Raw genomic sequence first — 25427 nt, forward strand, 5'->3', positions numbered from 1 at the left:
AGTCATTTTGCCATTTCTAAATAGATTTACCTAATAAAGTATTGAATTTCTCTTTCCCCTATCCTAAGAACAAGAAGAAGAGCATAAAAATTTATTTTATGCTTCTACCCCTATTAGTCTAGCATCAGCATCCAGTAGGGGTGAGGCAGGAGTAAGGAAAAACATTTACTATAAATGTTACATTTTTCTGAAATTGAGGAAGGGTACTCTCACCACCTATAGTTTCTAAGGGAGGATGTAACCTGTTCTGTTTCTCTGTTTCTCATTAGTATTATTGCAATGTTATACATTGAACACTCTGTAGAGGGTTTTACATAGTCTCATTTGTAGTTATCTTTTTTCAAAAATTACTATTTCAGGCCATTGATTGTGATTGGTGGTTCCTCTGAAAGAAATCAAGAAACAATGGGAGCCTTCCAGGAGTTTCCTCAGGTATCTAATATATTAACAACACAGTTATATACTGTAAGAATTATGGACAAGATATAAGAACTCCTGCCTGCAAAATAAAAAATTTTTAAAGGCATAAATTAGAGGTGCCTAAGGTAATTTTCCTGAACAAGACAATCTCAGGGGAATATTAAAAAAAGGGCTTATTCCTGCTTTGAGATCAGGCTTTCAATAAATATACCAAAATTGACAGGATTTTTAATTTTGAAAATAAGTTCTTGTAAGAGTCAAAAGTGGTAATAAAAATGAATTTGGACTATGCTTCCTAAATTTCATGGAAATAAAAAGTTGAGAGGATAATTCCTATTTAAAGTGATTATCAGAAGACTCTGGACAAATTTATATTTATTTTAGAAGGAAGAGAGAAGGAAGAAGGAAAGTATTTCAAAAGTAAAATTAAGATTTTTTTTCAAGAAAATATTAGTTTAAAAAAAGTTGTAGAAAGCAATACATAAGAGTGAATGATAGATACAAAATAATATATATTTCAGCATTTATAGGATAAAGTAAAGAGCAAAGTTAAAACCAAATTGTGGAAAGAATTATAAACAGAATTTTTAGAAAGATTTTCTTGCAGTGCCAGAGATCAAACCCAGAGTCTCACATAGGCTAGGCAAGAACTTTACCACTGAACTACACCCACAACCCCAAACAGAATTTTATAAATGATGAACTAATACAAAATTCTATACTTTGGTGTAATTTAATATGAATGTTATGTTTTTATACACTTAAAAGGGACTTGAAATTTTACTTGTCAAAGGAAGATAATTATAATTATTAGTTATTTAAAAAATGCTGATACATCTGAAAGAGTAAATGGAGCAGATAAGTTAATTAAAAGGAAATTAAGGTTACTCCAAAAACAATCATTGAGTATAAAAAAAGAATACTGACCATCACAAATATTTTTTTACCTGATAAGAAAACTAATAGCAGCTTATTAGAGTAAATTTTAAAATTGAAGAGAAAGATCACTGATTTAAAATCCAAGTATCTTCTTTTTGTAGAAGTCCTTAAAACTAAAAGACATGACCATAAACAGAAATTTCAGGGATTAGCTTAATTCTCTCTCTCATGCCCATGGCACTGAGGTGTCCAAGTTTTTCATAGATTTCATACCAGAAACTCAGGAGAAACAGTTGATATATTATGCTAAAGGTACATTAAACAGTGAGAATTTATCACTACTAAATTCACATGTTCTAAACAGCATAGCAACAAACATAAAAGGGGAAACTGGTAGAAACATAAAAATAGATAAGATGTAACAGATGAAGTTGTATATTCCTAGCTATGGAATTGCTAGGCTCAGGTTATGGAAGCTGAATTTTTTGGTAGACATTAGTAAACCTTCTTTTCTATTTATGTTCTTACCAGAAGTTATGAGAGTGCCTGTTTTCCTGTGGTAGATGGTGGGTATTATCAAACTAATTTTTGCCAGTCTGAGAAATAAAAAAGGTCTCTTGTTAGAATTTTGATTATGATTTGAATAGGCCTTTAGGACATAGTCTTAAAATGCATTTTCTTCATCTTCTAAATGTAATAGAAAGTAATAACTTAACACTTTGTCTTACTTGAGAAGAGTAATATGATTGTGAGCTGAATGTTTAGATAATTTTCATTTTCTATATAGGTGGAAGCTTGTAGACTATATAGCAAGTTCTCTGTCCGGCCAAGTAGCATAGAAGCTCTTCCCACTATTATTGAAAAGGTACAGTATTTAATAACACTCTTTCCTTTGGATTAAACCCAGGGCCTCACACTTGCTAAGCACATGCTCTAACACTAACTCTTACACCTTTAGCACTGTTGTTATTATTTATTTTTTTTAGAGAGAGAGAATTTTTAATGTTTATTTTTTAGTTTTCGGCAGACACATCTTTGTTTTTATGAGGTGCTGAGGATCGAACCCGGGCCGCACGCATGCCAGGCGAGCTCGCTACTGCTTGAGCCACATCCCCAGCCCAGCACTGTTATTTTTACTCTCAATAAAATTAATGATAATTAGGAGTATACCCAGACTGGTAAAAATGACCTTGTTACAAAGCTTTTTACATTTTAGTGTTCACTATAACTACATTTAATTATAGAAACATAGGGGTGATGAAGTAAGTTATTTTTGGAAAATTTTTTTCCTGTGCTTCACTTTTTATAATTATCTTTTTAATTATGCATAAGTGAATATAAAGGTATAACAAACCCCTGGGTACTCCTTGCTTTTGAAAAAGATTATTTTTGAAAATTGGGTCTAATGTGTAAAAAAACTCTCTCAGTTAATAAAATGAATTTTTAATAAGCTATTTTATCTATCATTTTTTATATACACATTTGAACTATGTCAAAACCATGAATTATAGAAATTATACATATTACAACATCACAGCTTCTGAAAACTTTGCCAGATTATTAGGATTAAGAAGCAGGTGAAAGTACACATTACAGTGTCAAAACTTGGCATGCAGAGTCTAGTGAATAATTTCTGAAAGTGGAATAGAACATGAATTTTAAAGCCCTAAGTGAATACTTTCTTTCTTGTCTCCCCCACCCCCTTTTTTTCAGCACTGGGGACTGAATCTAGGGGTGCTCTCCCATGGAGCTACATCCCTACCCCTTTTTTTTAATATTTATTTTTTAGTTATAGGTAGACACAATATCTTTATTTTTATGTGGTGCTGAGGATAGAACCCAGTGTCTTGCACAGGGTAGGTGAGCACTTTACCACTGAGCCACAATCCCAGCCCCCATTCCTAGCCCTTTTTATTTTTTGTTTTAAGACAGGGTCTCACTGAGTTGCCTACGCTGGCCTTGAACTTGCAATCCTTCTGCCTCAGCCTCCTGAGTCACTGAGATAACATTGTGTACCACCACCTCCGTCTAATCTCTTTTTTTAAATAAGAAATATCTTCTGAATTATGTAGATTTAACGGAGGACATTTCAATTTTAATTAGAAATTTTTTTCCCTCCAACTAAGGATGTCTAGAAAAATTAAAAAAGCATTTATTTTACAGTTTTAAATTTTCTTCAAGTAAAACAAATAAAATGAATTATCTTTAAGTAAAATATGATAATAAGGATTGAGATTTTTTTTAAAAAAAACCTTCTTTTTGTGATAAACGTAGGCAGTAAGAAGCAGTATCTACGGTCGTCCAGGTGCTTGTTATGTTGACATACCTGCAGATTTTGTGACCCTCCAGGTGAATATGAATTCTATAAAGTGAGTAAAAAAAAAAATTTTTTTTTTTTTTTTTTGGTACCAGGGGTTGAACTCAGGGGTACTTGACCGCTGAGTTGCTTAGTGCTTCACTGTTGCTGAGGTGACTTTGAACTTGTGATCCTCCTGCCTTGGCCTCCCAAGCCCTGGGATTACAGGCATGTGCTACCGTGCCCAGCTAATACTTACCTTTTAAAAAGAATTTCCTAGTAGTTTATAAATTAATCTCCACTTGTATTAACTTTTGACAGTTTAGTGATTCAGCTGAGTCCTTACCAAATGGCTTAATTTTCTTAATTAAAATGGTATTATTTCATAACTATTTTAAGGTTCAATTACTAAATCAATTACGTGGAGCTTTCTGAATTTCTCATTTGAAATTATTTCCCTGGTAACCATAAATATATATTCCCTTTAATGGGTTATTAACAGTCTTCCTAATGTAAGCCAAGAGATGAGGTGATTGTTGAGAAATTATTGCAACGCAGCATAAAAAAACGTATGTCTAACTCTCTGTATGATTTTAAAATGTTCTAACATAGATGTTTCCATAATTTGTCATATCTTTTTATTTTTTAAACACTGAGTGAAAAGAAGTACAAAAATCCTTTTTTCTCTGGTTTCTCACTCGGCCATTTAAGGATGGCACTTGAGAATTATTTAGTGCATCAACTTGGGAATTATTTAGTGCATTCCTGCTATTGTGGACCTTGGTGCCTTAGTGATATTTTCTTGGTCCTACAAGTGAAATGTGTTTTTTTCTTCTTTGTGGGGGGAAAATAGTCAGAAAAGTAGAAATCATTTCAGCTAAGAATTGACATTTTTAACACTATTTTTCTATTCTCTTTTCATGCATATTTTACATATTGTATTCATACTATATAGTTTCATATTCTATCTTTTTTACTTGGCATTATCATGATATTTTTTTCATTGTTGTGATCATTTCCTGGCCTAGGGATGGATGTAATTCAAGGTAGAGTGCTTGCCTAGCATGCAAGAAGCCCTGGGTTTGATCCTTAGCACACAAACACACACACAAAAGTCCTAATTATAATTTTTGTGGACTTTGTTATTGTGGAAATGGTTCTTTACTGACTGTAGAAAGTGGGCCTCAGGGGTATCCTCAGTATACCAAGGGTGATTGGGAGAGTCAGACAAAAAGACATTTACTCTGTATAATACCTGAACATGATAATCAAAATAATATTAAGGAGTGAGAGAAGGTGAGGCTCAGAGAAGTTGTAATTATTATAAGCTGCCTTTTATATTTTTGTAAAAGTTGAATATTCCTTTTTTTTAAAACAAATATTTCTATTAGTTTTTGATGGGTCTTTATTTATTTGCTTATATGTGGTGCTGAGAAATGAACCCAGTGCCTCACACATGCTAGGCAAGCGCTCTAACACTGAGCCACACAACCCGACCCCTCACATATCCCTTTTTATTAGAATAAATTAATCACAGTGAGGACTTGTCCAGAAATGCTTACCTGGGACGATTTCATTAAGTTCTTTTGCTAATACATAGTAGGGGACAGGTAAGACAGGATAGCAAACAGGAAACAGGAAGCAGGTTCATTTGGCTGCAGCCAGGTTCAGTGGGTATAGCTTTCGCTGTAATCAATTAATCCCCCTGAACCCTGAGTTTCAGAACTTTATACTCAGCGTGTAAGGGGAGAGGCTCAGAAGTTCACACAAAAGCAGCTTTTTCTTTCACTGTTCTGGGCAAGTTAACCCTTCAAGGACAACACCTGAGAAGGGGAGAGCTTCTTCTCTCCTTTCTTCCATTCCCCTTCCAGCTGTTACCATGGAGTAGTTGTAACCTCTTCTCTGAAATGTAAGCATCTCTGTGAAGCTCTGCCCCAAGGCCTGTGGCCTGGTTAAAAGAATCTGTTTTTCATATAATAACTCTGCATTTTCAAGCACACTTCTACAAACTACTATATGTTGTTATGTATGTTCGATAGTCCATAAATATTTGTGAAAAACTAGTAAAGTGACATTCATCACCTGGAGTACTGATCTCTTACAGGCGGTGGCCAAGTAAGATAGAGCAACAGGAAATGGGAAGTGTCACTACATTGAATTCTTTTGTAGAGATTCTTTTGCTGATAGTCCTGAGATCAATTATGGTGAAGATTTCTGGAGAAACTTACTGAAGATTTCCTGTAGAGGAAGGGGTGCCACTACAGTATTGACTTACCTAGTGAGTGGATATAGTGAGTGCTGAGGGGAATAATGAAACACAACTAGAACTTAGGAGACAGAAAGACTTATTTAGTGCAGTCTCTGTCCTGTGCCATTTGGGGACCATGGGTAAGTTACTGTCTATGAGTCTTTATTCCACAGTGGTGAAACTAAGGTTAGTAATACCTCTCTTTACTGTTTTGAAAATTAAATGAGAAAAAAATGGCATATAGCGTAAATAATTGGTTTTAATATGGCATTTACTATTACAACAACAATAACTACTACTATTGCTGTTACAGTGCAAAGCTATTGACCCCTGTCTCCTGTCAATGAATTGCCTGTTTGGTTACTAGATATTGGGGAAGAACTGTTAATTTACTAGATGTGATAAGGATATTATGTTTGTGTAAGAGAAAGTTCTTCTCTTTTAGAGCTGCATCAGGAAATTTTTAGAGTGAAATGTCTTGATGCCTGTAATTTACTTAAAATGATTGGGTGTGGAGAGCTCGGTTGTGGCGCAGTGGTAGACCACTTGCCTAGCATGTGTAAGGCACTGGGTTGGATCCTCAGCATCACATAAAATAAATAAATATTTATTAATGTAATGTGTCCATCTACAACCATATATATAAATGATTCAGAGGAAAAACATGCACATGTGTGAGTGAAGCAAAGGTGGTAAGCTGGTATCAATTGTTAAATCTACATGGTGAGTTTATGGAGTTTATTGTACTATTTTTCTACTTTTTTAAGGGAAGAGTGAGTACCAGGGATTGAACTCAGGGTCACTCAACCACTGAGCCATATCCCCAGCCCTGTTGTATTTTATTTAGTGACAGGGTCTCACTGAGTTGCTTAGGGCCTTGCCGATGCTGAACTCGCCATTCTCCTGTCTCAGCCTCCCAAGCTGCTGGGATTACAGGCATGCAGCATTATGCCTGGCTTCTACCTTTTTATGTATCTGAAATTTTCACAGTAAGAAATTTTGGAGTTGGCCTGTTTTAATTAAGAGAGCTGTTTATTTGCAGGTACAAAGAGTGCTGTATGCCACCTCCTGTTAGCATGGCAGAAACCTCTGCTGTGTGTATGGCAGTATCTATAATTAGGAATGCCAAACAGCCCCTTCTCATCATTGGGAAAGGTAACATTGAATAGGACTAAGTCTTGCAAGGCATTTGAAAGAATGCTGATTCTCTTTAGGAATTATTTTTATTTATTGTCTGCTCTATTGTTGAAACTGGAATAAGAGTTTTCTTCATCTTCATTTTACATTATTAGTTTTCAGATCATAGAATTATCCTTGATTGTCCAGAGATCTCTAACAAGGAAATTATTACACTGCTTGGGACTTAAGAGTAAAATGATTTTTTTTCCTATTATAAAAAATTTTGGGAAAATCTAGAAATATAGAAGAAATCTCTTCATCCAGTGATTTTTAACCCTTATACTTTTCTATTCCTTTTTTCATTGTAACATTTTTCATCATCTTAAAATTATTTTCTAGACATAATTCTTAATGTCTGTTCACATACATATTAATACTTTACTGGTGAATATCTACTGTTAGTTTATAGTAGTTGTGATGAAAATATCCGTGCCTAACACTTTTTTTTTCTATTTAGGATTTAAGACAGATCCCCCCAAAGAGAATCGACTAAGTCAAAATATTTTTAAGGCTTTTGGTATAAACTGTTAATTGCTTTCTCCTAAGCTGTGGTACCAACCAATTTATACTCCTATCAGAAATTTATTATTGTAAGACTGTTGGGATCACCTATGACCATGTTAGTCAATTATACATTACTTAGATATCACATAGAAACTAAAAATAGTTTTAAAGAAAATGGTGAACAACTGAAATAATTCTGAGTTGAATGCATTTTATGATGTATTTTGGCAAGCAGTTGCTCTGAGTCTCAATATCTCACTTGTAAAATAGGAATATTAACTCCCTCAATAGGGTATAAACAGCAACAACATACGTGGAAAGCACTTAATGGGTGCTAGTTTTCATTCTTCCTTTAATAAACATTTGATGAGTACTTATGATAAGGCAGGGATTATAAAACCATTCATGAGGAATACAGAAAAATAATGATTCCTACCTAGAGGGGAATAGGCCTGATACCTGATTACATGTAAACTCTTAGTGTGTAAAGAGAGGCCGAGGTGGCTTCTCCAGGAAAGCAGCAACAGTTTGCCTTGTGTAGGTGGTGCAAAGACATTCCAGAAGGCATGGCACAGCCTTGAAAAACTGGGTAATAGTTCTCTAAGTTTCAGGGAGAACAAAGACAGTCTAGGAAGAGAGACTGAGTGTACATCGACATAGAGGTAAGAAGGAGAATAAGGAAACTTGCTGCATAAAATCTAAAGTATTTTTCATTGTGTATGTATGAGAAAGGAGTCGGGGAGATTCTGTAGGGGGAATGTGATATTGGATCTGAAAGTACACTATACTATTTAATAGGATTCAGTAAAGAATTTAAATTCCAAATATTGATAGAATTCTGCTAACCATGAAAAAATTATAAAATTAAATAGCTAAGAATAATAGTGGCCTTGATCAAATTAGAAATGGAATCATTCCTATATTTCAGCAAACATTCAGTGTTTTAAATGTCAAAGACATGGTTACTCTTCAGGCATATAGTTGTAAAAAACAGATATGTATCCCATTCAAGTTAGCCCTGTACAGTCACAGCATTGTAGAACCTATAGAAAGATCTGGGGAGCCTTAGGAATTTAAGCCCCCCTAGACTAGTGCAGACTGGATTTGCTGGTGATGGAGAGAGATGTGTGAAGATAGAGGGAGCCTTTCTCCTTCTGCCCACCTGGGCCTCCCAGTAGATACAGTGTAAATTGCCATTAGTAGTTCAGCAGGATGATGGCATGGAACAGGTAAGTGATGTATCAACAAGAGATGCATGGTGTAACTTTTGTTTATTCTTCAGATTAATCTAGAATATTATTGAGGGGAAGTTAGAATTATTGCTTTCTTAAGCACTTTAAAATACTAAAGATAAAAACCATAGTTAGTTTATTTTGTTCTTAAGCCCATGTATAAGCAGAAGGAAAGTATTTGAGGTCTAAAAGCAATTTCATGTGAAGTATTTTTATGGTCCCAATGCCAAATTTAGCTAAATCATCTAATACATTTCCATTTCTTATAGGTGCTGCTTATGCCCACGCAGAAGAGAGTATCAGGAAGTTGGTGGAGCAGTGTAAATTGCCATTTTTGCCTACTCCAATGGGAAAAGGTGTTGTCCCTGACAACCATCCAAATTGTGTATCTGCAGCCAGATCCAGGTATGTGGCATTACACATTTTAAATACAATGTCGTGGCAAATTTTAGGCTTAAATTGTTTTGTTACCGTAATGCATCTAGAGAGAAGTTCTGAAAGAATCATGTAATTCTAAGACTACCTGCTTCTTTTGGACTTTTCAGTACTTTAAAGATGATACCGAGTCTCCTCAGGCTCTTGTGGGTTTAGTCGAAAAATCTGCAGTCATTTGAATCTTTGTTCTCTTATGTAATAAGTTCTTTTTATCTGTCTGCTTTCAAAATTTTTCATTATCTTTGGTTTTTAGCAGTTTAATTATGATATATCTGGACATGATTTCCTTTGGATTCTCAGATCTTTTTGAGTCTGTAAATTTTGTCTTTATCCAATTTTAGAAACTTTTTTATGGTTATTTCTACACCAATTTTTTGCTCCTCCTAATGGAACTCCATTGATACAAATATTATACATCTTGATTTTTTCCAAGTATCTGTTCACTTGTTTTCAACCCTTTTGTTTCTTACATTTTCTGTTTCTTTGCTCAGAATTTCTATCTTTAAGCTTATTTCAAGAATATTTTTCTTTATTCTTCATGGAACATAGTTATAATAGTCTTTATTTAGTCTTTATTGCTTTAAAGTCTTTATTTAGTAATTCTAACATCTGGGACTTCTTGGATTAGCATGTATTTTTTTTTTTTTTTTTTTGAGAATTGTCACATTTTTCTGTATTGAGTAATTATGGGTTATATCCTAGATTGGTTAATAATAGGTTGTGAGATTCAGGGTCATATTAAAATCCTTTAGAATGTTGATTTGTTTTGTTTATTTGTTTAGCAAGCAGTCAACTGATTAGGTTAGGTTAGGTTCAGACTGCAGATTCTCTTTTACTTAACTTGGGGCACTAATTCCAGAGTCAGTTCTGCTTCAGAAACTGTGCTATTATGTTTTGGGTCTGTTTGCAATTGCCTTGCTTTTGGGGGTAAGCTGACACTTGCTGGTTCATATCCAGAATTGGGGATTTCTTTTCTTTTCTCTCTAGGGTCTCTCTGGTTTCCACCTCCACTTTCTTTTTTCCCAAAAGTGCCTTTCCCAGGCCCTTGCTGCAGCCTTATAATATCACACAGCTGGGCAAGCAAGAAGAAAAAAACAATGGAGGCTGATCCCATACTTTAGACCATGGGGTGGGGACGGGGTGTGCTTTTTCTAGTTCCTTTTACCTGAAAAATGACATTTATCTTATATTTTTGACTGCTGGGGGAAAGACCACAATGAAGTTCTCTCTAGCTTGCAGAGTGAAGCGAAGCAAGTGTGAGAGAGAAAGGTGTATGTGTATGTGAGAGAGAGAGAAAGAGGGAGAAACGGAGGGAGGGAAGGTGTGTGTGTGTGTGTGTGTGTGTGTGTGTGTGTGTGTGTGAGAGAGAGAGAGAGAGAGAGAATGTGAGAGTGGCGGTGGTTTGGTGGCATCCTGATCCTCTGGCCAAGAAGACAGTATTTATTTCTAAGTTTTTGCCATCTGCAGTTCTGTAATTAGAACTTCCGTAAGCAGCTTAGCAAAACCCATCTCAAAATAAAAAAATAAAATGGCTAGGGATGTGGCTCAGTGGTTAAGCACCCCTGGGTTCAATCCTTGTACTAAAAAAAAAGTTAAATGTCATATTTACTGCTTATGTTTTTTGTTTAATGCTATTAGATCATGCTTTTACTTTTTACTCAGTATACTTAGGATAGTAATCAAATTCTTATGTATAGTAGTCAAATTAATTCTTATACTATTAAGTGTGTTTAATATTGTAACTTAGTTTGAACTGAAGTTTATCTTCATTCTAACTAGATTTTGAGAAGATAACATTAAAGACATAAATAGTGTAAAAAGTATTGCAAAGGATTATAAATAATTAATAATTTAAAGAGTTGTAGAGTATCGATAAGCTAATTCATCCTGCAATTTGCAGTTTTTATCTGTTTGTTAAATTAGTTTCCCTAGGATTGACACAATATATGAAGATGCTTTTTTTTGAGTAAATACCTGATAGCTGAATTTCTATGAAAAATTGCATTCATCACTGAAGAAGACAAAAGCAATAAAAATAGATTTTGTACAGCAAGAGGAAAAGGGAGTCAGCCAGAAATCAGGACAATGAGGAGTGAAAACAAAACAAACCTCATTGGAATTATGATAATAAAGTGTCTCAGAAAAAGGCAGAAACATTCTGATTGGATTAATGACAGCAACTCTGTGCTATAAGAGCTATCAAAATGACACAACTTAAACACAAGATTGAGCAAAGATATATGAAATAAACATAAAACAAGAGTGTATGTTAGTATCAATGTGGATATCAAAAAAAAAACTCATTCAAAGATTGGAAGTTATATTAGAATAAGTTCTTTATTAGAATCTAATAAAGATTAGAAGTATTAAGGCATATAAAATAAAACTATTAGTAATACACTTGTATAATATTTTGGAAAGCAATTCAGGAATATTAATTGATAGTCTTAAAAATGCCTACTTCTAGAGTGCTAGGAATGTGGCTCATTGGTAGAGAATTTGCCTCATGTACACTAGGCCCTGGGTTCAATTCCTAGCACTGCCCAAAATAAAAACAAACAACCCTGCTTCTAGGAATCATTGGAAAATGTGCATTAAGATTCAAACATAGATGCTGGTGTTGTGGCTCAGGAGTAGAGCATTTGCCTAGCATGTATGATGCCTGGGATTTCATCCTTAGCACAAGGGTAGAAGGAAGGGAAGGAGAGAAAAGATGTGCAGCCCCGCAGTGGAGAACATTAAATAAATTGTGGCATATATGTTCAGAAAAACATGTAACTTTTAAAAAATTTTACTTAGGAACTTAATGATAAAGAAAATGTTTATGATAAGTGAAAGTATGTGTGGACTGTATTATGTAAGCTCAGTTATGTAAAAATATGCTTACATAGAAAAAAGACTAGAAGAAAATATGCCAGGATATGAATAATAGTTTACAATTGATAATATTATTGAGATTAACTTGGCTTTTTTGGTGTTTTTTTTTTCCTGGATTTTTTTTCAAGACTATCTACAGAGGACTTATGTTAATTTTTCTAGTGATAAAGTAAATGGATTGTAGATACAACTTATGATAATATTTATTCTATTTAATTTATCTTTTAGATTACTATTTAAATAGAATGGCTTTATAAATTATTTTAGCTTGGATGATCAAATTTACCCTGGAAGCGAATTCATAAGTTTAATGTAAACTCCAAATTATCTAGACATTAAAAATACTTCCAAAATTAATTTTAGAATAATTAAGAGGGCTGGGATTGTGGCTCAATGGTAGAGTGCTCACCTAGCATATGTGAGGCACTGGGTTCAATCCTCAGCACCACAAAAAAAATAAATAAATAAATTTAAAATAAAGATAATGTGTCTACCTAAAACTAAAAAATAAATATTAAAAAAAAATAATTCAAATAAGAAATATAGATGTACTCTTTGTATTACATTCATTTTTTTTCTTAAATAGGGCTTTGCAATTTGCTGATGTGATTGTGTTATTTGGTGCTAGACTGAATTGGATTTTACATTTTGGACTCCCTCCAAGATATCAGCCAGATGTGAAGTTTATCCAGGTACTCAGAAAAGATTTCAGAACAGAGCTGTCTGTGGTTCATCGTTCTTCCTCTCAGCCATCATCAGATCTGCTTTCTTCTTGACTTTTGTAAAGAACCTTTTCTCTTATTACAAAGGAAGATTTTTAAAAATTGTCTAACATAATTAAAGGCCCTAAAGTTATCTGCCTTTTTAAACCTCTAAAACATCATGTTCCAGTTTACTTCTGACCAGAAAACTTTTCAAAATAAAGTTTTGAAATGCAAAATCCAAGTTCAAGTATATTTAAAGGTTGAGAATCAAAACTCAAATAGGATGGTAGATAAGAATGAAATATTCAGCATTGTTATGGAGTGAGTTTTTCTTTTAGAGCCAAAACTTTCACTCTTTGGTTGGAAATCTCTAAACTACTCTGCTTTTACCTATGTCATTAAACCGTGTCTGAAAAATACTCTTACCTCTTTTTGATTCTTCTATCATTCTGACCCTCTTTATAATCCAGTTTCTATACTATAGGAAGAACTACCTATCTAGTGACATGAGTGAGCTTTGTTTGCCCTATACAGATTGGCCTCATTCCATTTAATGTTTAATGACTTAGCTTCAATTATAATTTTCTCCCAGCCTGCCATTCAGTTTTTTAAATTTTATTTGTTCCTTTTAGTTATATATGACAGAACATATTTTGACATATTTGCCATTTACCTCTTAAGGAGTCAGCTTCTAGTAGTCCCTTTCCCACATGGGTCATTGAGAACTAAAAATCGCAAACAAGATTGTGGATTATACCTGGAAGATGCTGCCACCTCCTGACTGCTTGTCTTTATTACCAACTAATCTCCTTCAGGGTAGTTAAATTGTTCCTTCTTGAAAAAGCCATTTTCACTTGTTCCTAGCTGTCCAGAAATGGAACCTCCGAGTAAAGGGAAAATAATCAGGCCATGCTTTAGGAGTGTTTCTTGGAGTGTGTTCCCTGAACCACCAGCATTGGCATTGCCTAGAAAACCTGTTAGAATTGCATATTTTTATACCCCATCCCAGACTTAATTAAATCAGAAACTCTGGTGGACTCCTGCAATGTATGGTTTAATACCACTAGGTGGTTCTCATACATGCTCAAATCTGAGAACCTCTTCTCTAGATTGGAATCTTAAGTGTATTTCATTCAAACCTTATTATCAATTAGATTCAAAAACTGTAATTGATCAGCTCAGATGGATTCCTGTGGGTATAATGGGACAATACCAGAATTCCATAGAGAAGATTTTAAAATGAGAAAAGATGAGGAGGTTCTCTATTCTAGCTATGATACTTGGAATAGTTTTATGGGTTTTTACTTTTATTGAGGAACTTTTTGAGTTGAAAATAAAATTTTATCATATATGCACAGTCCATTTATTCAGCTTTAATTGACTTAAAGATTTTGAAGAATAAACATGACTTGTTCTTCAGCCTTTTTTCTCTTTTAGGTTGACATCTGTGCAGAAGAATTGGGGAATAATGTGAGACCTGCTGTGACTTTACTAGGAGACATAAATGCTGTTACTAAACAGGTAGGAGCTTTTTCCTGGATTTAGTTTATGTGGATTGAAAAAGTCAGTTCTTGAAAATATTAATCTTGATTACCTTGGTGACAGGTCTGTTAATATCTGTTTTAAGCAAAATTTATGATGGAAAACTACTCTTTTTCTAATATTTATTTTTTAGTTGTAGATGGACACAATATCTTTATTTTATTTATTTATTTTTATGTGGTGCTGAGGATCAAACCCAGGGCTTTGCACATGTGAGGCGAGCACTTTACCACTGAGCCATAACCCCAGCCCCGGAAAACTACTCTTAATGTAACTGTGAAATGTGTTAACTCTAACTTCTTGTGCATAACTCATATTCATGTAAGTTAAACATTTTGGGAAGGTACTTTAAAAGTACCTTAAAGTCATTCAGTAGGCAAACAGGGATTTATTAAATAAGATCTGGCTCTATATACTGGAAAAAAAATTAGGGTGTATTTTGTTTTTGTTTTATTTATTTTAGTTAATGAAGAGCTTTTTACTATCCCAAAGGCCTGTAATCAATGACTTGTCCAGGTTCTTATTATTTGTATATAACATATATTCCATTGTAACAGGAGATAAAATATGTCACATTTACTACTTGATTTTAGAGAATATTTGTTATCATAAGCACACAGTATTAAGATACATCTCCAATCGCATATAAAATCACTGTGGAGTCTGCAACAGAGGACTCTGGGTATTTACCAGCCTTCCTATAAGGATTCTAGGTAGGGAGTTATTTTCCTTCAGTGTCAAAGACTGAAAAGGCTTAAGAGCCCTTGCCTGTGAGATGTGGAGGAGGTGGCACTTCACTCTGTCCTACAGAAATCCCAGATCTGGCAGAAATTCACACTGACCCAAACAAAAGCTTACCATCTTACCCATTTATCGGTTGTTTCCTGCCTAGAAGAAAAGCAGAGTATGAGCAATGTGAAGGGTAGAATTGCATAGCAAGCAGTGTGTCTTCTTCAAGAAGAGATTTTTAATTTTAATAGATGTAGATGGTCAGGATGCCTTTGTTTTAGTTTTTTTTTTTTTAATGTGGTGCTAAAAAATAAGTGCCTCACACATGTCAGGCAAGCGCTGTGCAACTGAGCTACAGCCCCAGCCCAAGAAGAGATTTTTATATTAATGTGATTTAAGTTTATTTTCAAAAAGGAAAGAAAACTTTTTTTTTTTTTTAGCTTTTAGAACAGTTTGATAAGACACCATGGCAGTACCCTCCAGAGAGCAAGTGGTGGAATACTCTGAGGGAAAAAATGAAGAGCAATGACACTGCATCCAAGGTAATGTGGGACCCCCTGAAAGTCGAGAACACCTCAGGTTCATGGCTGACTTAGTTCTGCCCTAAGTCACCATGCTGTGCAGAATCATAAATGAAAACCACAGGGCTTGGAAAAAGGGGTTAAACTCACAACTGTGAAAAACTTTGTGAAACAAAAATAAGGTAGGAGGAGCCTAATACAAATGGTAGCAAAGTTTTAACCATGTTTATGTAATAGATACATATATAAATATGGGTACTTGAAAAAGACATGAAGTTTCTTGTAGAATTGGACATCATCTTGGCTTGCAGCTTGTCAGTTACTGTGAAGTGGTAGAAGGAGGGTGAAAGTTATAATAGCAGATGCAGGTGGATGTGGCTTATTGCCCCTCAGTTTGATTTTGGCACAGAACATCAGTTTAGTGATCTTTTGAAACCTTAAGTCCTAGGGCATGTCAAGGGTTGGTTTTCTGCCTTTAAGTACAAGTCCTTCAAGGCATGCAAACATAATAGATAGCTGTTTCATTAAAACTGAAAATTTGATCCACATATTGCCTTCTTTTTTATTTAACTTTCGTATTGCTGCTGAAAATTCTTCTGTGGTTTTCTTCTTTGCACTGATGGTTATGCCAGACAGTGAAGGCTTTGGAAGGGAGTCTATCTATCCATTACCATCACTAAAATGAATCACTTCTTCTGGATTTAGTGATTTCTGTTTTAAGTGTTTGTATAAATGGTGCTTATCCTTTGATTATGAAATAGGTTGTTCCTGAGGTATTCACTATTTTATGTATTCAAATGTGTCTTGGTTCAGCTGGGTGTGGTTTTCTGTTTACCTAGTGTTTCTTGCTGGTGGAATCATGCATTAACACATAACACATAAGAAAAGCAAATTAGGGCTGGGGATGTGGCTCAAGCGGTAATGCACTCACCTGGCATGCGTAGGGCGCTGGGTTCAATCCTCAGCACCACATAAAAATAAAATAAAGATGTTGTGGCCACTGAAAACTGAAAGATAAAATATTAAAAAATTCTCTCTCTCTAAAAAAAAAGCAAATTATGCACATTTAATTCCCTACTATATTCATGGTCTTGGAAAAAATTCACATGTTCAAAGCAAACAGAGCAGAATTGATTATACCTGATTTTGTCTTACATCGGAATTTTAATCAGTAACTATTTTTCCTATCAAGAGCTAGTCTCAGCCCTATTTTCTAAACTGTGTTATAACTAATCCCTTCTTTTCCCTAGGACTCTCCATAGTTTAAGATGAATGGAGCTTGACTGTCTTCTCTGGTGTAGGAGTACAGGAAGGTCCTTAGTCCATCTTGGTATAATCTCCAACAGAGCATAGTAGCCCAGGCAAAGAGGTAGTGCTAGGGACAGATGAAACTTGCTGCTAAAGGCCCAGGTGGCTTTCTGTACACACTAAAAAGCATATGGATATACAGAGGCATTTGTAGCTTGTGATTTTTGCTTGTTGTTTTCCCCCTCCATTCAGAACTCTATAATGGTGGATGTAGTACATCTCCTTTAGTCTCCAGTGTATGGGGCAGAATCAGATTTTAGCATTGTCTTCTGAATTCCTAACATTTTATTTTTAAATTTAGTGCCATATTTTAGATGAAAATATTCTGGAATAAAAATTTTATAAATAAAAAGTTTTTGTAAGGCAACATTATCCTAAGAGTGCTTAAATAAGATTGTTCAGGTTTTGTTTAATTCAGTGTATCTTAGCTATCTTTAATGTACAACTTCTTAGTCTTTAATATGCCCGCCTATATTGTGGCTCTCCAGGAAGAAGAATATTCCCTGGTTTATTTGATTATGTCCCAAAGTGGGACTGTGGGACACATTTTTCTTAGCATATTGTCATAGGTTATTTAGCTCCTGAAGAGTAACCATTGTATAGCCATTTGGAAATTGGGTAGCCTCTAATGATTAACTATTTCCAGATAAGTTTGTTAGTAGATTATTGATACTGGTTATTTTCATTGTGTCCCAATCTAATTTAGAGTATATTTCCCTCTACTGTTTTAGGAATTAGCTTCCAAAAAATCCCTGCCTATGAATTATTACACAGTATTCTATCATATTCAAGAACAACTCCCCAGGGACTGTTTTGTGGTAAGCGAGGGAGCAAACACCATGGACATTGGACGCACTGTGCTTCAAAACTACCTACCTCGTCACAGGTAAGACTTTTGAGAAAGAAATTATAATTGATTATGATGTGTTTAATTTGAAACTATCATAATATAGATTAAGAAAACATTTTAGGGAGGGCAATGTGGTAGAATAGAGGTACCATTCATTTGCCTGCTTCTCCACCAGATGGAACCAAAACAACAGGTATATAGCTGCATATTGAGGTGAGTGGCCATGGGAGAGCACTGGAGTTCAACAGTGGAGACAGACCTAGTAAAACCAGGTTTTGGATAATAGAATATCAAGAAAAACAAAGCATCCCAGCATTTATCACATGGCAATATGACTTGAGGAGGGTTGGGGGAGTATACCCTTAGCAGAGGTATAGGTAAAAGAGAATCCCAGCAAACTATTGATGCAAAATTTGAAGCCTCACAGAAATAGTCTAAACAGATAAGAGACCTGGAATCAGCATGGTGAACTAGCTTTGGAGAAGGAGTTCACTGCCTCATCCAGCAAATTCTCAGGGTGCTGTAATCAGGAGCCATCTTAAGAAGGGTCCTGTTGGCTGAGCTTTTACTACTCTGGGGGTCAGAAATCCCTGAATCTTCCCATCTCCAGGCCATTCTACTTCATTACCTCAAGGTGGCCATCTCATAAGACAGTCTTGGCTCAGGAGAGTGACTTTGACACAAACCTGCTGAGGGTTCTATCATGTGGGAAATGTAGACTGTCATGCAGAGGAGAGCAAAAGGTGCTTCCCTGTAAAATCAGTAGTTCAGGGAACCTTCCCTCTGAGTGTTAGAGAGTGAATAGATGTGTGTTTCATGAGGGAGTCAGGACTCAAGACATCAGGATCTTGAGGGTTTACAGATCTTTGTAACCCTGTTGCCCCTCTCATCCTTCAGAGGTGATGAGACATTGCAGCGCCAACATTTGACTCATAACTCTTGGGAATACTGTACCTATGAGGGTTCCCTGCATCAGAGGCACTTGTACCCTATCAGATTATTCATTGCTAATATGTGAATATGATGCACAGGTGGGGGACTTTGATCTTGGCCCATGCCTCTCCCTATGAAGCACCAGGAACTGAGCCAGTGAATAAACAGAAAGCAAGAACTTCATACCATGCACTGTGATTGGAACAACAAGTATCAGAATCTCTTTTCAAGTAACAGATCCAATATCAACAGAGCCCATCACCTGAAGGGGGCTTCTACTCCCATGGTTGGAGTAACCACAGAGGGCACACCCCACATATTCTGCTCTCTATACCACACCTGACTGAGTTACCAGAGGACTTATACTCTTGAAAGACCTACAGAAGCAGTGGGTTCTTCAGAGTTCCTCAGACTCTGATATGGTATGCACTGTGTCTATACCTACTAATCACAGCCAAAGAAACCACAGGGAGATTACACCATGGAATCCAATTGAAAATAAACTCAACTTTATACTACAAACCAGTACCTAAGAACACAGCATTAAAAGAAAGCTGCTTACTAAGAAAACCAGCATATAAATGAAACAGAATCCATCCCAATAGATGTGTAAATCTCAACATAGAAACACAAGACATATGAAAAATAAGGTAATATGACATCTTGTAACATTCTTAACTCTCTAGGAACAGATTCTGACAATGTTGATGTAGATGAAATTCTGTATAAAGAATTCTAAAGAATGATTTTCTGAAAGCTCATTGGAAGTCTAGGAGAATAGATAAAGAGTTGAATGAACTAAGGAAAACAATGCAGAATAGGAACTGGAAATTCTGTAAAGAGGTAGAGATTCTGAAAAAAGAATCAAACAAATATCTTAGAAGTGAAAAGCTCAGTAAGTCAGATAAAAAACTCTATTAAAGCCTCAAAAACAGATTAGATCAAATAGAAAAAAGAATATTGGAGCTTGAAGACAAGTCTTTCAGTATATTATATTTAAATAGAAATTTTAAAAAGAATAAAGGAAACTTACAAGATCTCTGAGACACCATTAAAAAAAATCAAACATCGGGCTCAAAAGCATACCTGAAGGTCAAGGGCATGAAAAACCTGTATGCTCCAATAATAAAAATTTCCCAAGTGTTGGGAAAGAAATGAACATTCAGGTACAAGAGGCATTTAGAACCCAAATAGAGATAACCAGAAGAGAACCTTTCCACAATTTATTGTAGTTAAACTGCCAAAAATACTGGCAAGAGAAGGAATATTAAAATCTGAGATGTTCCAAGTCACCTTTAAAGGTAGACCATGAGTCTAAAAGCAGATTTCTCAGCAGAAACTCTGAAGGCCAGGAGGGTACAGAATGACATATTTCAAATCCTGAAAGAAATTAACAGCCAATCAACATTACTATACCCAATAAGGCTCTATCTTTCAGAATCAAAGGAAAAATAAAGATTTTCCAAGATAAGCATAAACTAAAGGAATTCATGACCCTAGACTAGCATGATGCTTAAAGGAGAGCTTTTGGTATGATATGTTCTGCTTTCATTTTTGTTTGATTCAAGGACTTTTTAAATTTGCTTCCTATGCCCAGAAGAGGAAGAAAGATAAACACCATCATGAGAGTATGAGAAAGAATACATCCCACTAAAAAGGGTAGCTATGCCTATGAGACTTAGGAAAGAATCAAACATTATCAGTAGAGTAAACTATCAAACTTCAAAGATGAATAAGAGAGGAGAAATAAACAAAAACTCAAAACCACCAGAAGACCCAACAAAATGACATGAACAAGTACATACCTTTTAATAATAACTCTTTTGTTTAATTGACGTTGAATACAATACCTTTATTTATATGTAGAAAAAAGAATATTGGAGTGCTGAGGATTGAACCCATCACCTTACACATGCTGGGCAAGTGCTTTGCTGCTGAGCCACAATCCCAGCCCCTCATTAGTAACTCTTAAATGTAAATAATCTGAATTCTTCAATTAAAAGACAGACTGACAGAATGAACTTTTTAAAGAAGACCCAGCAGTGTGGAGGCTACAAGAAACTCCCCTCACCTGCAAAGATATACCCAGATTAAATGGATGGAAAATTATATTCCAAACAAATAGAATCTGAAAGAAAGTAGGAGTGGCTAAACTTATAGCCAACAAAATATTCTTTAAGACAACATCAGAAGAGACAGAGCAGGTCACTATATATAGATGAAGGGAACTATATATGATGAACTGTTCATCAAGAAGATATAATAATTATAAATTTATGTGCACTGAACATCAGAGCATTCAGCTTTATGAAACTAACTCTACTAGACATAAAGGGAGAGGTAGGCCCCAAAACAATAATAGTGGGTGACTTCAGTATTCATTCTCATCAATAGGTAGATGGTCCAAACAAAAAAGTCAGCAAATACCAGTTAAGTTACACTAGAGAACAAAAGGACTTAACAGGCATTTATAGAATATTCCATCCAACAGCTGTAGAATGCACATGGAACTTTTTCTAAAATAGTTCAGATATTAGGACACAAAGCAAATCTTAACAAATTCAAAAGAATGAAGCTATATTTCGCATTTTCTTCTTCAATCATAATGGAATGAAATGAAGTTACAAAAAGCCAGTATATGCCTATAATCCAGCAACTCAGGAGGCTGAGGCAGAATGATTATAAATTCAAGGACAGCCTTAGCAGTTTAGTGAGACCCAGTCTCAAAAAAATAAAGGACTGGGTACTGTCAGGGGTAAAGTGCCCCTGGGTTCAACCTCAAGTAGCAGCGGGGAAGAAATCAACAACAAGAGAGACTGAGGAAATTATAAAAACCACATGGAGATTGAACAATACACTTTTTGATCAACTAGTAGATAATTGAAGAAGTAAGAGGGGACATTTTAAAATTTCTTTGAATCAAACAAAAATGGAAAGAACACTGAAACTTGTGGGGTGCAGCAAAAACGATTCTAAGAGAAAAGTTTGTAGCAATGAGTACCTACGTTAAAAAAGAAGAAAGATCCAAATAAGAAAAAAAATTCATATCAGCAGAGGAAAGAAACAGTAAAGATCAGACACATAGACCAGTGGAAAATAGAGAACTCAAGCCAGGTGCCATGGTACATGGCTGTAATCCCAGTGGCTCTGGAGGCTGAGGCAGGATCATAGCCTCAAACCAAACTCAGCAATTTAGTGAGACTGTAAACAACCTAGTGATACCCTGTCTCAAAAAAAAAAAAAAGTGTGTGTGTCGGGGAGGTTCTGAAGATGTCGCTCAGTGGTTAAGCACCCCTGGGTTCAATCTCTGGTACCAAAAAAAAAAAAGAAAGAAAAAAAGAAAAGAAAAGAAAAAGAAAAAGAGAACCCCCAAATTAAATCTCCATATATCTACAGCCAACTGATTCTCAACAAAGGTGCCAAAATGTACATTGGAGAAGGTACAGCCTCTTCAGCAAATGATGCTTGCTGGGAAAACTGGATAGTCAACATGCAAAAGATTGAAATGTGTTCCCTGGCTTTTCCCTTGCACAAATTTCAACTCAGAATGGATCAAAGATCTTAATGCAAGACCTGAAACTTTGAAACTACTGGAGGAAAACTGGAGATACTAGCACAGTTAACAATTTCCTGAATAGGACTTCAAAAACAAAAGCAAGAATTGACAAATGAAATTACATCCAGTTAAAAAGCTCTGCACAGCAAAGGAAACAATCAACAGTAAAGAGACAGCCTACAGAATTAAAGAAACGGAACTAAACAGAACCTGAAAGACTTAACATCAAAAGAACAAGTAATCTACTCAAAAAATGGACAAATAATCTCAACAGATACTTCTTAAAAGTACAAATGACCAAATAGCTACATGAAAAAATGCTCAATATCTTTAACCATCAGGGAATGCAAATGAAAGTCACTTTGAGATTCAACTTTAGCCACATCAGAATGGCTCAAAAAAAAAAAAAAAAAAATCCTGGTGAGGATGTGGAGAAAAAGAAACCCTTATACACTGTTGATGAGATTGGAAACTAATACAGCCACCACAAAAAACAGTATGGAGGTACCTCAGAAATAAAAAATAGAGCTTACCATATGATCCCACTCCTGTGTGCATACCTGAAGAAATGAAGTCAGCACACAAAAGCAATATGTGCAGCATGTGCAACCTTTCTTTATAATGGCACTATAAACAATAGCCAAGTTATAGAATCAGTGTAGGTGCCCAACAGCAGATGAATGGGTAAAGAAAATATGATAACTATACACTGGAGAATATCATTTAGTCATGAAGAATGAAATCCTGTCATTTGTAGGAAAATGGATGTAACTGGAAGAACCTGTTACATGAAATAAGCCATACATAGACAATTATCTCATGTTTTCTCTCAAATGTAAAAACATAAAAAACAAGAGAGAGATGACCTAAAAGAAGAAGAGGGACTGTTAGAGAAAAGGAGAAAGACTGGGGGCAGGGAAGAGAAAGGAGGCCAAAGAGGGATGGATGGACATAATATATGTGTGGATAGAAATGTCACTGTGGATTCCATTAATTTGCACAACTAATATGTGTTAATTATGATAAAAATAGGAAGTCACCTGAATGTTGATGAATGGAAAAATAAGCTAGCATCTCTTGATTTGATACTCCTTTTTTTCTTTTTGTGGTGCTGGGGATTGAACCCAGGGCCTTGTGCATATGGGCAAGCACTCTACCAACTGAGCGATATCCCCAGCATACTCTTCAACAATTTAAATGAATATACTAAAGGTACTTGAGTCAGCATGAACACATATCAGAAATGTAATGTTAACTGAAATAAGGTACAGTCTAATGCCATCTATATAATTTTAAAATAATACCAAATGCATGAGATTATTTAATAAACACCAAATTTAAATTAGTTATTACCTGTGGAGAGGTAGGGATAAAATGGCATCAGGGAGAAGTACAGAGGAAGCTTTAACTCTTAACAAAATTCTACTTCTTTACAAACACAACTAAGGGATGAGGTGGTGGTTCTCTAGAAGTGGAGTGTCCTCTGGTGCCCAAGGAGGCTGATCACTGGTTGCTTTGGAACCCGACTGGTCACCAGTGCCCACATGCCTCATTTTCTCCAGGACCAGCCTACCCCAGAGTGGGTTCCAAGTCTGTTCACTACTGGACTGGTGAGAGTGTTGTCAGTGTTTTGCTTCTGAGCCTGCATCCAACAGCTGATTTTAGTCCTTGCTCTGTGATGATCTCCCTGGCTGCAGCCTCCACTCTCCATGTCAACTAGGCCTTGGACAAATTCTTTCTGACTATGTCCATGGACTTACATGGCAGAAAACTGCCAAGGCAGGTCTTTTGACACTCTCAGCTTTAATCTTTGCTGGGTTTTGTTAATTCCAACTATGCAGTGGATGCTCCGACCTTTTTAACTTACTACCTTAAGAATTGATTGTGGGTCTGAGGTTGTAGCTCAGTGGTAGAGCGACATGTGGGGCAGTGGGTTCGATCCTCAGCACCACATAAAAATAAACAAAATAAAGGTATTGTGTTCATCTACAACGAAAAAAAGTAAAAAGGAATTGATTGTTCACCTCCTTTGCTCTGTCATTGCCATTTGACTGGCAATAGGAGGAAATAACAGAAAAGTCCAAGTTGAGACAGATCTTCTAATTACAGTTATTTAATAATTCAATTATAAACTGGGACTTAATTGTCAAATATATTTTTGTTACTTATTCTAAAATAATCTGTCTACAAATATAAAAGTGTAAAATAGTGTAACTTTTCTATTGTGAAAATCTCTAAATGAAACTAATCTATGAAAATAAAATTTTTAAGAAGTTAAATGCTGTAGAAAAAAAGTGTGGGAACTGTATGTGTTTATAGTATAAGGACATATAAGTGAATTCTTGGTTGAGTTTTTATATAGAGTTTTTATGTTTGATGTATGATTATCATGTGACAATTTACATGCTTATTGTTCTAAGGATATCTTTAAATTTAAAGTCCTCTGAGCAATCGTGTGGCTTTTTCCGCTCATGTTCCTTATTCTTGACAAATCAGTTCCTTCTAGTCAAAAACTTTTATATTAAAGAGAATGTTTTTACATTTTCTTATTTTCCAATGAGCCATGTAAATATAACTAGAAGGTTTGTGCCAATGCCTCCTTCTATGACATGCCCCAGAGATTTTATTTTGGCTTTGTTCCCCAACAGGCTTGATGCTGGTACTTTTGGAACAATGGGAGTTGGTTTGGGATTTGCTATTGCAGCTGCTCTAGTGGCTAAAGATAGAAACCCTGGGAAAAGGGTCATCTGTGTGGAGGGAGACAGTGCCTTTGGGTTTTCTGGCATGGAGGTGGAAACCATCTGCAGGTAAGACACAGTCCTACAGCAGAGCATTTTCTTCTCCTAAATGTGAAAATTTACACACAAGACCCCCTTGCCTGACAGTTCCCAAGTGTTCCCCATATTGCCAGGTGCCCTGAGCATAGCACTGGTAGGTAACACAGTATAAATAACCTGCAGAGTGGTGAGGTGTAGTTTTGAGGTCACTGGAAAAAGAAAAATGGGCCTGAGAGAAGCTTGTTTTCTGCAGGGAGATAGAGGAACCTGGTGGTTAAGAGCATAACCTCTGGGCTAGGTGGCCTGGATTTCAGTACTGGTTCTACTCTGTCAGGCCAAGTGATTTTATTTGTGTCATTTAACCAAGCCTCTCTCTTCCTCTCTAAAATAGGAGTAGGAATAGCAATAGTTCCTGCCTTAGAGAGTGATTGTGGGGA

General features: G+C 35.5%; 1 protein-coding gene across 1 annotated transcript in view; it reads left to right on the top strand.

The window, feature by feature from the left end:
- Hacl1 (2-hydroxyacyl-CoA lyase 1) overlaps positions 1 to 25427 on the top strand; it is a 37482-nt gene that overhangs the window by 6949 nt on the left and 5106 nt on the right. Inside the window, exons 5-14 of the mRNA XM_076871511.1 lie at positions 360 to 432; positions 2087 to 2164; positions 3574 to 3668; positions 6886 to 6998; positions 9028 to 9163; positions 12657 to 12762; positions 14212 to 14295; positions 15486 to 15587; positions 17606 to 17760; positions 24862 to 25020. Coding sequence (XP_076727626.1) covers positions 360 to 432; positions 2087 to 2164; positions 3574 to 3668; positions 6886 to 6998; positions 9028 to 9163; positions 12657 to 12762; positions 14212 to 14295; positions 15486 to 15587; positions 17606 to 17760; positions 24862 to 25020 — 1101 coding nt within the window. The remainder of the gene's footprint in view (positions 1 to 359; positions 433 to 2086; positions 2165 to 3573; positions 3669 to 6885; positions 6999 to 9027; positions 9164 to 12656; positions 12763 to 14211; positions 14296 to 15485; positions 15588 to 17605; positions 17761 to 24861; positions 25021 to 25427) is intronic.

The sequence above is a fragment of the Callospermophilus lateralis genome, chromosome 1, assembly GCF_048772815.1.
Source record: "Callospermophilus lateralis isolate mCalLat2 chromosome 1, mCalLat2.hap1, whole genome shotgun sequence".
NCBI classification, from domain to species: domain Eukaryota; kingdom Metazoa; phylum Chordata; class Mammalia; order Rodentia; family Sciuridae; genus Callospermophilus; species Callospermophilus lateralis.